Source organism: Emiliania huxleyi (assembly GCF_000372725.1).
Source record: "Emiliania huxleyi CCMP1516 unplaced genomic scaffold EMIHUscaffold_9, whole genome shotgun sequence".
NCBI classification, from domain to species: domain Eukaryota; phylum Haptophyta; order Isochrysidales; family Noelaerhabdaceae; genus Emiliania; species Emiliania huxleyi.
In genome coordinates this window covers 1,150,086-1,162,541 of record NW_005195301.1, presented here as the reverse complement: position 1 = coordinate 1,162,541, position 12,456 = coordinate 1,150,086, and the positions used below count along the sequence as shown (strand labels likewise).

The window sequence follows — 12,456 nt, the reverse complement described above, 5'->3', positions numbered from 1 at the left end:
GACGCCGCTCCTGGCAGGCGAAGCAGGGATCTCGGCGACGTTGGAGAGCGGGCGCACGATGTCGTGGGCGACGCCCGTCCGCAGCCACGTCGTGGTGACGACGATGGCGAGGAGCATCACGGTGGAGAGGAGCGTCCCGGCGCTGCTTGGGCTCGCTCGAGTTTCCGGTGAGGGCATGGGTGTTTTTGTTGTATCAGGGCTTGGAGGTGGGCCTCCAAGAATTCTCTGACAAGAGGCCTGCCTGCACCACCGGGGCCACCACCGAGCACTAGGCCGACATCAACATCCGCGGCTTCATCTAGTACCCTCAGCGGTCACGCATGCGAGAGGTGGAGCGCCTGCTCAGCGCGCCGCCGCTCGTCTCGTCCGGCTCGGGCGGTGGCGGTGGCGGCTCGGGCGGTGGCGGTGGCGGCTCCGTGCCGAGCTCTCCCACGCAATTGGTGAGGATCCCGTCGTCGCGGTCGCGGTACGCCGTCAACCCCATGTCAGTGATCGGAGAGCGGGTGGTCATTGCCATGGTCGGACTTCCCGCGAGGGGCAAGTCGTACACGTCGAGGGCGATCGAGCACTACTTCACCTTCCTGGGCTGCCCGGTCAAGCTCTTCAACGCGGGGAGCCGGCGGCGCGACCAGGGTCTCGCCGGCGCCGCCTCGTCCTTCTTCGACCCTTCCAACTCGGACGCGAAGCAGCAGCGCGACCAGCTCGCGATGGAGACGCTGGATGACCTGCTAGCTTGGCTCGAGGCGCCACACGCGTGTGACGAGACCTGGTCGGGCTGCGCGTGCGGCATCTTCGACGCGACAAACACGACCGTCGCGCGGCGGCGCGCCGTCATCGAGCGGTGCGCGCGGGCGGAGCGGCTCAGCGCGATGCCGCTCCGCCTCGTCTTTGTCGAGTCCATCTGCAACGACGAGGAGATTCTGCGCCACTCGTACCGTCTCAAGCTGAGCAACGGCGACTACGCGCAGCAAGACCCGGAGCGGGCGCTGGTCGACTTCCTCGCGCGCGTGCGCGAGTATGAGAAGGTGTACGAGACCATCGGCGAGGACGAGGCGAAGGGCTACGAGGGCGAGTTTGACACCAACGGAGGGCGGCTGCGCTTCGTGCAGACAGTCGACGCGGGGCGGAGGCCGCGATGTAGCCGAGATGTCGCCGAGATGGAGCCGCGATGGAGGCCGCGATGTAGCCGAGATGTCGCCGAGATGCAGCCGCGATGGAGCCGCGATGGAGCCGCGATGGAGCCGCGATGGAGCCGCGATGTAGCCGAGATGCAGCCGCGATGGAGCCGCGATGGAGCCGCGATGGAGCCGCGAATCAGCCAAGATTCCGCCGTCGCCGGGCGGAGGACGGCGATCCTGTCGCTCGGTGTCGCACCGGCTCACAGCCGCCGGCTGCGGTGTTGTGCGCAGGCTGGTCGCTTCGGGGTGCAACACCTTCCTCATGTCGCACCTGGTCTCGCTGCTGCACGCCGTCCACCGTCTTCCCGCGAACCTCTCGGAACCTTCTCTGAACCTTCCTGTAGGTCTCGCTGCTGCACGCCGTCCACGTCTTCCCGCGCAAGATCTCGATCATCCTCGCGGGTGAGATGTGGGGAGATGTGGGGAGATGTGGGGAGATGTGGGGAGATGTGGGGAGACGTGCTGAGGCGTGGGGAGGCGTATCCCCTTTAGGCGAGAGCGAGAATGACGCCGCCGGCATCCGCGGCGGCGACACCGCCCTCTCGGCGCGTGGCCGCGAGTAAGTAGTCACTCCCTCCTCTGACATCTCCTGCCCCACACCCCCTGCTTCGGACTGCACCCTCCTTCGGGCGTGCGGAGCCTTCCCGGAGTTTACCCGGAGCCTTCCCGGCAGGCGCGCGGCCGCCTCTTCTCGGCTGCGGCGTGCGACTTGGTCCGCTCGCGCCCGTGCGTCGCGTCGGGCACGGCTCAGGTGCTGACGGGCTAACCCCTAACCCTAACCCTAACCCTAACCCTAACCCTAGGGCACGGCTCAGGTGCTGACGGGCACGCTGCGGAGGTACCTCGAGGTGGCGGAGCTGCTGCGCTGCGGCGGCGGCGGCGGAGGAGGGGGAGGCCACGCGCCGCCAACCCAGCCCCAACCCTTCCCCTGCCCCTGCAACCCCGTACCCGAATCCTAGGCCACGCCAGCCCGCACTACGGCCGCTGCGGCGGCGGCGGCGGTGGCGACGTCAACGAGGAGTGGCCTCGTCGCGCAGCAGAAGGCGGCGGCGGCGGCGAGGGCGGGGAGGGCGGCGGCGGGGGTGGCGGCGGCGGAGGCGGCGAGAGCGACGGCGGCGGGAGCGGCGGCGGCGGCGGCGGCGGTGAGCGCGGCGAGCGCGGCGACTGGAGCGCCAGCATCCCGAGGAGGTGTGAACAGCGTCTCTTCACACCCTGCTGCTGTGAACAGGCGACTGGAGCGCCAGCATCCCTCTCCCTCTCAAGGCTCTCAACGAGCTGTGCTTCGGCTCGCTCGAGTCCCTTCCGGGCGGCAAGCTGCGCCACTCTTTCCCCGAAGAGTGCGACAGTCCCGCCGCCACCGCCACCGCCTCCGACACCGACACCGACACCGACTTGCCATCCACCCCCGACACGTCCAAACAACCTGACACGCCCACACCTGACACGCCCACCCGACACGTCCGCAGGTACGCGGCGCGGGCGAAGGACCCGCTGCACTATCGCTACCCCGGCGTGGGGGGCGCGTCGCACCTCGACCCTCGCGGCGAGGTTGGGCGAGATCGCGGCGAGCTCACCCGACGGCGCGGGAGATAGGCGAATCGTACATGGACCTCGTGACCAACTGCCGCGAGGTGGTGCTCGCGCTCGAGCGCATGCGGACCGACGTCGCGGTGGTCTGCGACGTGGCGGTCGCGCGGGCGCGCTGCTCGGCCGCTGAACGCGCGGCGGGGGCGTGGCGCCACGCCCCCTTCACGGCGTTCGGTGTGAGCAGGTCCTGCTCGGCTACTTCACGGGCACGCCGATCGAGCAGATCCCCGAGATCGCAATCTCGCCCGGCCTCGGGCTGGTCGAGCTCGTGCGCGGCCACAGCGGCTTCTCCATCGAGCACCACGACATCTTCGACGTGGGGCGGCCGAGCTTGCTGGCCTCGTGAGCGATTCGCGTGGGCGGGCGAGCGTGCAGCCGAACGAGCCCGGCGTGGCGGATTCGCCATGTCTCTTGTGTCGACCGGAGCTCTGCACGCTGACGAGGGACGCTCTATTTTCTCTATCACGGGGTAGGCGAGCTTAGCTAGTGGCGGTGTTATTATTGCGCGAGGTTGTACAAGAAGGGGGTCTTCCGGTTCATGTGTGAGATTTTGCAGCGCATGTGTGGCTCTCTTGCTCCGTCTTGCAGGACCAGCAGTACACCCCTCCGAGCGACCGAGTTTACTCAAGTGGTAGTAGTAGCGAACTCTTTTTATCACGAATCTCTCTGAAAAGGACACCACTTTGCACTTACCGACCTAGTCTTAGAGATTCTCAGAATTACCGGCATGCCGCCGCCGCCCGCCCCCCGCGCCCCGGGCCGTGGTCTCAAAGTCAGACTCACGCGTGCCCGGAAAGGTTGAGTGTGTGTCAGCCGTCTGCAGCGTTGTACGCCGCTGCGTTCCTTCAACGAGCACGGGTATGGCCCCACCCGCCTCGAGCTCCGCCGGCAGCGCCGCGGCGCGCCGCCTCCTCGGTCCTCCACGCGCGCGGCCGGCGTCCTTCGCCGCCTCCCTCCGCACTTCGGTGCTCCTCAAAGGCGCGCACGCAGACGCTGTTGCCGATGCTCTCTGCGACCGAGCTGCAGCGCCACCCGTCCTGGAGCATCGTCCTTCAGCATCGAGTCACCGCGCACGTCTCGTACAGGTCCACCAGCTTGAGCGCACGCGTCAAGTCGAGCCTGACGCAAGCGATTGATAGAGCCCTCCTCCGTCCAGAGTACGAGGGCGATGCGGCGCGGCCTGAGGCCAGCCTGGTCGCCGAGTGAATGTCCGTTTCGGCCGCCGACGAATCCCACTTGAACTGGCGTCATGTCGAGAGAGAGCGGGTGTACTGTTTTACGGCTCCCACTTGCGTTGCCTCCACGCCGCGGGCGCCTCGGCCAGCGTCTTTACAAAGCCGACGCGCAGCAGCTTCGCGAGGCCGTCCGCCAGCCACTGCATCGGTTCGCTCGCGGGGCTGATCCGATAGCCAATCATCTCGCCCGCCCCCACGTCGCCCTGCGCGGCCGCCATCGCGTGCTCCTCGTGCAGGTCGATGCTGTCGCGATACTCCCCCGACTCGACGCCCCAGCGGCCGTACGATGCGGGGAAGGTCTCGGCCAGCTCGCTCTCGCTCGCGCTCCCGTCGACGTACATGAACAGCATCGTGTGCTGCGGGAAAGGGTCGACGCCCCTCGCCCAGCGCGGCGTGCTAGCCGCGACGCGCGCATCGAGTCGCGTCGGAGAGCCGCGCCGCACCAGCAGCAGCACCTGCACCACCAGCAGCAGCAGCAGCACCACCACCACCACCCGAGAGAGAAGCGCACCTGCCCGACGCCGCCCGCCGCGTCAGACGCTCGCGACGCGCGCGTCGAGCCCAGTCGCACAGCCGCGCCGCGCCAGCAGCAGCATCGGCACCAGCAGCCGCAGCACCACCACCACCACCAGCAACAGAGACAGGCAGTGCAGGCGCAGAGGCGCTCGCAGAGCGGCGCTCAGCGCCGCGCACGCCACGCCGCGGACCGTCGCACGAGCGCACCGTACGTCGGCGGAGAGCCGCGTCGCCAGCCGTCTCGCGAGAGAGCGGCGCCGCCGCGTGCGCGCAGCAGCCGCCGCGGCAGAGGCGAGCCGCGGCGACGTCCGCACTAACGGATAACGGCCATTGGCGGTTCTCTCTCTCTCTCTCTCTCTCTCTCTCTCTCTCTCTCTCTCTCTCTCTCAGTCTGTTTTCTTAATTCAAGAGGTGATGAGCCGGAACCCAGAGGTGATGAGCGCTGCTTCACTCTGCTTGGGCCGTAAGTCGACAGCCGAGGAACGAGAGTCGCGTGATATCGCTTGCTACCTCAGCGGACAGTCGCCGCCCGAGCGCCCGCCGCCAGATCCGCTTTTGCCGGTTGCAGAAAAGGTGTGCAGTGTGCTCGAGCGGTACCCGTGCGGTGTTGCGCTCTACAAGATCACCGAGCTAGTCTCGACACAATGCACTCAGGACGAACTCGGGCTGGCCCAGGAGCGCTATGGCGTGGAGAGCGAGGGATGGGGCGCTCGCTTTGTTCGGGCTTTCTCGATCGGCAATTGTGACAGCGGGATGGAGCTCTTCGAAAGCGTCCAACTAAAGGGACCTGCCTCGGCACGATTCTTCGTCGCGGGGTCGGCCGTGGCACAGCGCTACCGCTCGGGATTCGACCCCGACGCGCCAGACGACTCGCTCAACGTGCCCGCGGCAGCGTTCGAGACAGCACACGTGCCTCTGGAGCACGCCGTGGTCGACTTTGAGGCCATTCGTAGCTATGCTGACTTCATCAATGCCTTTCAGTTCGATGAGCCGCTGGCTGAGGAGCTGGAGGCGGCGGTGCAGCGCACGCTGGCAGCAACGCCACGCGGCACCATCTCGATTAAACAGGGACCCGATTGGACGCTGCGTACCTTGAGGTTGCAAGCCGCCCTGCAGGACCGCAGGGGCCGGCCCTTTGAGGCGGACCAGGCCGAGTTCTTCTTCCTGTCCATGTTGCTCCAGCTGGATCCGGAGGACCGAGTGGCGGGGTACGTGGCCGGTGGGCAGCAGGAGCAGGTCAACGTCGCAGGCACAACGGGCTACCCCGAGCAGGTCAACGCGTTGGCGCGCTACGGGCGGCGCTGGTGCCAGGCGGGCTTTCGAGCCGAGGCGGAGGGCGAGGCCTCGAACGAAACGCTGCAGCGGCACGCCATTCACGCGGCAGGCATAGCGGCGCCGCGCGCCGCGCTGGAGACTGAGGCAGAGCAGAAGGCGCTCTCCAACAAGCTCTACCAACAGGTTGGCACGTATGCGCCGCCCGCCCAAAGCTTCCGCAAGCTTGGCCGAAAGTTGCGAAAGCTCGCTCGATGGCGGGCCCTGCAGGATGGGGAGGTGTCCGATGAGGTGAAGCGCGCTGCCGATACGGCGGCTGACCGCGCGCAGGCGGCGCTTGGCAACAACGCCGCCCCCGTCGCGAGCGACGCGGCGGCCGACGCGGCGGGCGCTGCGATAGTCGCCAAGGCGGACGCCGCCGTGGCGGCTGCGGCGGGCGAGGCTGCCGCCAAGGCGGCGCAGGAGGCGCTCGACGCTGGCCACGCGCCGGACGCGGCCGAGGCGGCGGGCAGGGCTGCTGGCGCGACAGTTGTCGCGGGCAATAGCGAACAGGCGGCGGCGGCGGGCGCCGCTGCTGCCGCTGCTGCACAGACGATGCTCAACGCCGGCCTCTCGATCTGGTCGGCGGAGGATGCGGGCGAGGCTGCGGGCGCGAGCGTCGCCGACGGCCGCGATTCGCGGCTCGCACAGGCGATTGGCGAGAGAGAAGGCACTACGACGCTGTGGCGAGGCGAGGACAGGTCGCCCGGTTTGGTCCAGCGAGGCTTCATCGCTGACCTGCAGCGCAACGGCCTCTTCCCGCGACGCTCGGAGGAGCTGGGCGCGTGCGTCTTTGGAGAGGGCGGCCCCTGGTCCCACCCCCTGCCGTGGTGGTGCCCTTTCACGCACTCTCAGTTGCGCGTAGGCAAGCCAGTCTCGAGAGGGGGCGCTCGTGTCGATGATGTTGCTCATTCCGCTGCTGTGAGCAGGTACGGTTTGCCTCGTGACTTCCTCGCTACGAACGGCGCCATTCACATCATGTGTGTGACTAGGCGTCGATGGTCGCGGGCGCATGAAGCGGGGGCGTTCGGGCGAGCTGGGGACGCACGAGGAGAAGGATGAGTCGACAAGGGCCGGCGAGGAGCTGGGCACAGGCTGGGGGCTGCACAAGGCGAAGCTCGAGGCGGGCGAGGAGCACACGTACGACATCCTCGCGGGGATGGCGGGCTCGGTCGCGAGTGCCCGACGCCTGAGACGTCCGCACTAGCTCCGAACTTTGGACGTAGGTGCAGTTCGACCCCGCGACGGGCAAGCCAAACGGCTCCTTCGCGCTCTACGGCAAGGGCCTGTCCGGCCTGCCCAACGCCGAGGGACTCGGTACCACGTGCACCAACGACCTCTTCGAGTTCTACCTCAAGTTTCGGCGCGTGACTGGTGGGACCGACGTGCCTTGCTGCTCGACGAGCGCCCCGCCGCTGCCGTCGAGCGCGGAGCGGGAGCCGCGGGGCAAGTTGCCGGGGTACGCTGCGGTACAGCATGCGCTCCAGTGCGTCGGTGGTGCGACCATGAACGTGAATCACGGCGGGCGCGTGGCGAAGGGGGCTAGAGGCAAGGCGCACCGCTCGCGGCTCCGGCAGAACAAGCGCCAGCGGGACGGTCCCCTTGCTTGACATGTCGCAGGCGACGTGATTGCTCTGTCTAGGCGCTGCCTCAGCGGAGGAGGAGGGGGAGCAGGAGGGAGGGGAGGAGGCAGCGGAGGAGGAGGCGGCGGCGGCTGCGGCGGAGGAGGAGGCGGCGGAGGAGGCGCGCCTGCGCCGAGCTGCTGGTCGGCTATGATGAGAATAATTAACAACTAATTAATTAATTAGGACGACGATGAGGACGAAGAGGAGGACGACGATGAGGACGAAGAGGAGGAGGAGGAGGAGGACGACGACGACGACGACGACGACGACGACCCACCCGGCTGCCGATTCAATCGTGATTTTCCGGTTGTTTGGGGGTGCGCTGCCCGACAGCACACCCTTTAGGCACCAGCTGTGCGCTCACGCTTCCCATGTTCGCAGGTTCTATCAGATCATGAAGCTCTCGAGCGAAGAGTTTTGGCGCGGGCACAGGATCGCCGTCGAGCCGCTGAACCACGCTAAGGGAGCTCCAGGGCGAGAGGCCGCCGACGCCTACCTAGAGTACCTCGCCACGAACGAGACGTGGAGCAAGTACACCTTCTTCTCTCCGGAGGAGAACAAGAGCTTTTGAGGTGTGTCTCGGGTATATAGTGTGAGATCGTCGGCCGATGAGATCGATGAAACATAGATGAGACTTGTGCCGAGATGTGGCCGAGATACAGCCGATACTGTGTTTACAACTGAGGGACCACTGTACCGCAGGAGACTCGACGGAGGCGGCTAGCGGCTGCGAGCGAGCGCGGGCGGCATCGCAGGCGGAGCCAGAGGTGGTGGGACGGGGGGGGGGGGGGGGAGTGTGCGCGGGGCCGGAAAATAAGGATCTCGTTTTTCTTCTCTTGTAACTACTCGGAGCTGCGCAGCGGCTACGTTGCGCCGTATTCGAGTAACCCCTGGATAGGTCGCTCGCGCGACCTCTCCTGGATGCGCAAGGGGCCCATAGGGGTCACGCGGAGGGAGGCGCTGTTGGCGGCGGAGGAGGTGGAGGAGGCCGCACGGGCGGCGGAGAAGGCGCGGGCGGCGGAGGGGGGGAAGGGCGGCGGCAGCGGGCGGCAGTCCCGCGAGGCACGCCGGCGGAAGGGTTCGTCTTCGCGGGGCGGGGTGCGCACTGCGCGCCGCGAGGATGAGGAGCCTGAGCCAGGGGAGGGTTGGGAAGGGGGGGCGAGGCCGGAGGAGTATGACGGCCTCTTCGACGGCCCATAAGGGGCCGTTGTCTGCTGTGCCTTTTGTGGTGCTAGTTCGTGCCAGTCTGCTGTGAGAGGGGCTTGTATTCGTAGAATTCTTTTGTAACTGTGCCTCTTTTGGTATTGTGGCGTACCTGTGTCGAACCTGTGTGCTAAAGAAAGAAAGAAAACAGACACGCCAAACGAGGGATGGGACGAGGACAGGGTCCCCACCTGCACGAGCAGGATTTTGGAAGGACGATCAGGGGGACAGGTGGGGCTCTCCTGCTCCTGACAAGGGACACCTGTGTGCTGTGAGAGAGAGTTCTTTTCGTTGAATTCTTTTGTAAAATCTACCTTAGAATTAGAGCTATCGAGATGGCAGACGCGGCGAGAGCATCGACGAGGACCACACCGGATAAGCCGTCCAGCATTAGTGGCCAGTTCGTGCTCGCCCAGCACCTGTCGCGGCCGCACTGCTTGCCCACCCATGGCGCGGGCAACGGCACGCGGTTGATCCGCGTCGAGGCGGCCGCAGGCAAAGGCGTAGTCGTGCTTTGCCTGCACGATGGGGACTTCATTGAGGTGGGACAAAAGAAATTCGCGGTGGACAAAGTGGAGGCGTCATACACTCGGGCGGAGGTGCTACTTCACGGCGTGTTTGTCGAGGCGGGCGGTGACGACGAGGTGCTTGTGGCGCTGCGCGCTGTGGCAGGAGAGGAGAAGACATTTATGGGCGCCGTCTTCTCCCTGGTGGAGGACATCGGCATCGCTCCCGGCTGGCACGAGCTCTTTTTCCCGGGCAGGCCCAACCAGCCAAGCTTTGCAGACCTGGTACCTTTGATAGATGTCGCGGTAGACAATGACTCGCCGGGGTTTGAATCTACGTTCCCGAGCAAGGCACGATACGACGAGAGCTGGGTACTGATGTTCCAACTCAGTGAAGATTTGATGCTCAAGGTCTTCCGTGGGCGGAAGGGTGTCCCCGTCAGCATTGGCGACCGCGTCATCCCAAACTTAGCGCCGAGTAAACGATCGAGGGACCCTCCGATGGCCTTCCAAGTTTGGGAGGGCTTGACGGTGTACCCGAAGATGGTCCAGACGAGGGTCTCTCTCGATGCTGTCGACAGCAACTACCGGGTGCCAGGGCCCGACGACGATGGCTGGCGCGAGCGTTTGGCAATTCGATTGAAGGAGGGATGGGTAGAGGGCTTCGGGCCGCGGGTGCCGCCCCGGCAGCCATGATAGACCGGACCATAGAGCAATCTACTTGTTGAATCGACGCGGCCGGTTGAGAACTTGAGTGGCTCTGTCCGTTGCGCATTTGCCATCCAGGATTTTATCGATTTTGTAAATTACTCACGCACACGGATCGGAAACACAGTATTGTACCGACTAACACGGGGAAGCGGCGAGCAGACACGGCGGGACGGGGCAAATGAAGGGCTCGTTGTGCGAGTATATGGGCCACGATGTCTCAAATATGAGGGGTTTTGACTCCTACCGGCTCCTGACGCTATCCCTGGCAGCTCTAATGACCAGGATCAGTAGTGTTGTGATAGAGGTTGCCCATACTAGCGCAGGAGCTGCCACACTCGCCCGGACCGTCCCCTTCTGGGGCCGGTTCCGCAGCCCGCGAGAGCCGACAGCGGGGCCGTGCCGCGGGTGCCTACTGCCGAGTGCCACAAACACTGCGCCGTCCCGCCATCACCTACAGGCTGTCTTGAGTGATGGCTGGGATGTCCAAACGCCACCATCTTGGCTCTTGCGACCTCAAACCCGCGAGCTGTATGGGTGGTCCTGACGTCGACAGACGCCCGATGACCACGGTGAAGCTGAGCCGTAACGAGTCGACAAGTCTCGTCTGAGCCCGTGGCGGTCGCCGGCTGAGTCGCCGTGCACGGGCCGGTACCTCAGGCGTCACCTCCGCAGCCTCAGGTCTCAAACTCCACCACCTCCGCCGGGACACCTTCGGTGGCACGCTCGGCGGCGACTTTGTGGCAGCCCCACAGCGAGCGCGGCATCGAGCCTACTCGGTCTGGTCGGTCGGCCGCACTCCCTGGGTGCCAGGGAGTGCGGCCGACACGCGAGCGGTGCTTCCTGGCGGCGCGCGCCGGCTGTGGGGCTGCCAAAAAGTCGAACACGCTTTTTTGGGACATTTTCGACGCTATCTCACGAATACTTGATTTTGCAGGGCTGTCGGATTTTTCCGCGCCTCGAAATTCCTAACAATCGCCTCGCCGCTCCACAATGCCTTTCTCCGTTGCCTCCAGCCGCGCGGCGCCATCGTCCTCGATCCAGTGCCGGCCTGTGACAAGCTTGGCAGCTCGCGGATCGACGATCGCCACGAGCTGCTGCCCGGCGACCGCCGCTCGCCTTCGACGACAGTCCTAACAATCGGCGGTGAGCGGCACCTCCTTGGCCCAGCACCGGTGTTGTCACGTCTCAGCTGCTTCATTGCCATGTCCAGTTATGGCGGAGACGCGCTGATAGCATTCCTGTGCACGCAGTTGGACCAGCACGGCCATCGGGTGCGTGGCGCAAAAAGACCTGTTTGCGCTGTCTTCGATATCAGCGGCTACATGCGCTGCTGCGCGTACCTGTGACGCACACATGTTGATCACATCCATATACCTCACTAACACACAGCTGGCGAGACCTGCATCCCTCGTCTGGCCATGCTGTGCATCATCTCACCGTATGCAGCCGTATACGCCCACGGTGCTCACAGGGTCGGGCGTCACGGTGCTCGTGGCAAGCATCTCCGTCACTCTTGTGACTTGTGGGCTTGGTGGTGTTGCCTCCGGTGCTACTGCTGGCTAGGGTGCCAATGGCGCGACGGGAGGCGGCCATTGGCGCCACTACAGCAACGATTGTTAGGCCGTGGAAAAATCCGGAATTCGTGCCCCGAACCGGCCGACACGTGGCCGCATATATGTATATATACCACGTCCGTATGGGCTGCACAAGCCAAACCACGCTCATCACAGCTTGTCACAGTGTGGCCCCTGGCAGTGGTAAGCCATTCTTGGTGTACCAGCTCACAGGAGGGCCGCTTGAACACGATTGTTAGACGGCGTGAAAAATCAAGTATTCATGAGATATTGTCCCATATACTCGCACAACAAGCCGAAGATATGTCGCGCGACTCCCAGTCTCCGGTACATACTACACACCTTTTTGTTCGGAAGGAGCCACCAGCTGCGCGCACGCGGTGCCCGAGCTGCTCGATTGTCCTCACGGCCCAGCGTGGCAAGCATCTCTCATCGACCACCCAAAGGCTCGTCTGCCGCATCCAGAGCAGCGCACCACAGCACCTGATAGCTGTGTGGAGTCCGCCGCTCTCCTCTCCCTCAGCCCTGCCCGAGGCATGCAAATCGCATGGGCGTCGCCCTCGGCGGACCCGCTTGCTCGGCAGCCAGGCGCTCGGGGCCCTCGTGCTGGCCGCGCTCGGCTGTGGCGGCGCGGCGGCGGCGGCGGGCACACTGCGCTGGCTCGGCGAGCCGCGCGTGCTCGCGCGAGCAAGGGGGAGATTCCCCAAGATCAGCCGAGATCGCACCCGAGAGTAGGCGTGCTGCGCGTCTCGCGCGAGCAGGAGGAGAGCGGCCTCGACTCCGAGTTCGGCCTTAAGGCGTACCGCCGGAACAACGACGTGCTGCAGCGCTGCCGCACCGTCTCGGCGCTACTGAGCGAGAACGGCGTCTCCGCCCCCGTGAGGGTGGTATTGGTATCGGAATGAGGAGTGTCTGATTGTGGCAGTCTAGCGTGCGTGCAGCGGGGTGGCTCGGAGCGTTAGCGCTCTGAGAGCCACGGCCTGTGGCCGGCTCGATCCCGGCACGGGGCC

General features: G+C 65.6%; 1 protein-coding gene across 1 annotated transcript; it reads left to right on the top strand.

The window, feature by feature from the left end:
* Positions 1-58: 58 nt before the first annotated feature.
* EMIHUDRAFT_448668 (hypothetical protein) lies at positions 59-3,410 on the top strand (the record flags this gene model as incomplete). Its single annotated transcript, XM_005757838.1, has 8 exons — positions 59-121; positions 303-364; positions 446-1,072; positions 1,410-1,477; positions 2,407-2,515; positions 2,645-2,697; positions 2,772-2,875; positions 2,950-3,410. 8 exons carry the CDS (start codon positions 59-61, stop codon positions 3,109-3,111), a joined length of 1,248 nt encoding a protein of 415 aa, XP_005757895.1. The 3' UTR covers positions 3,112-3,410.
* Positions 3,411-12,456: the final 9,046 nt, after the last annotated feature.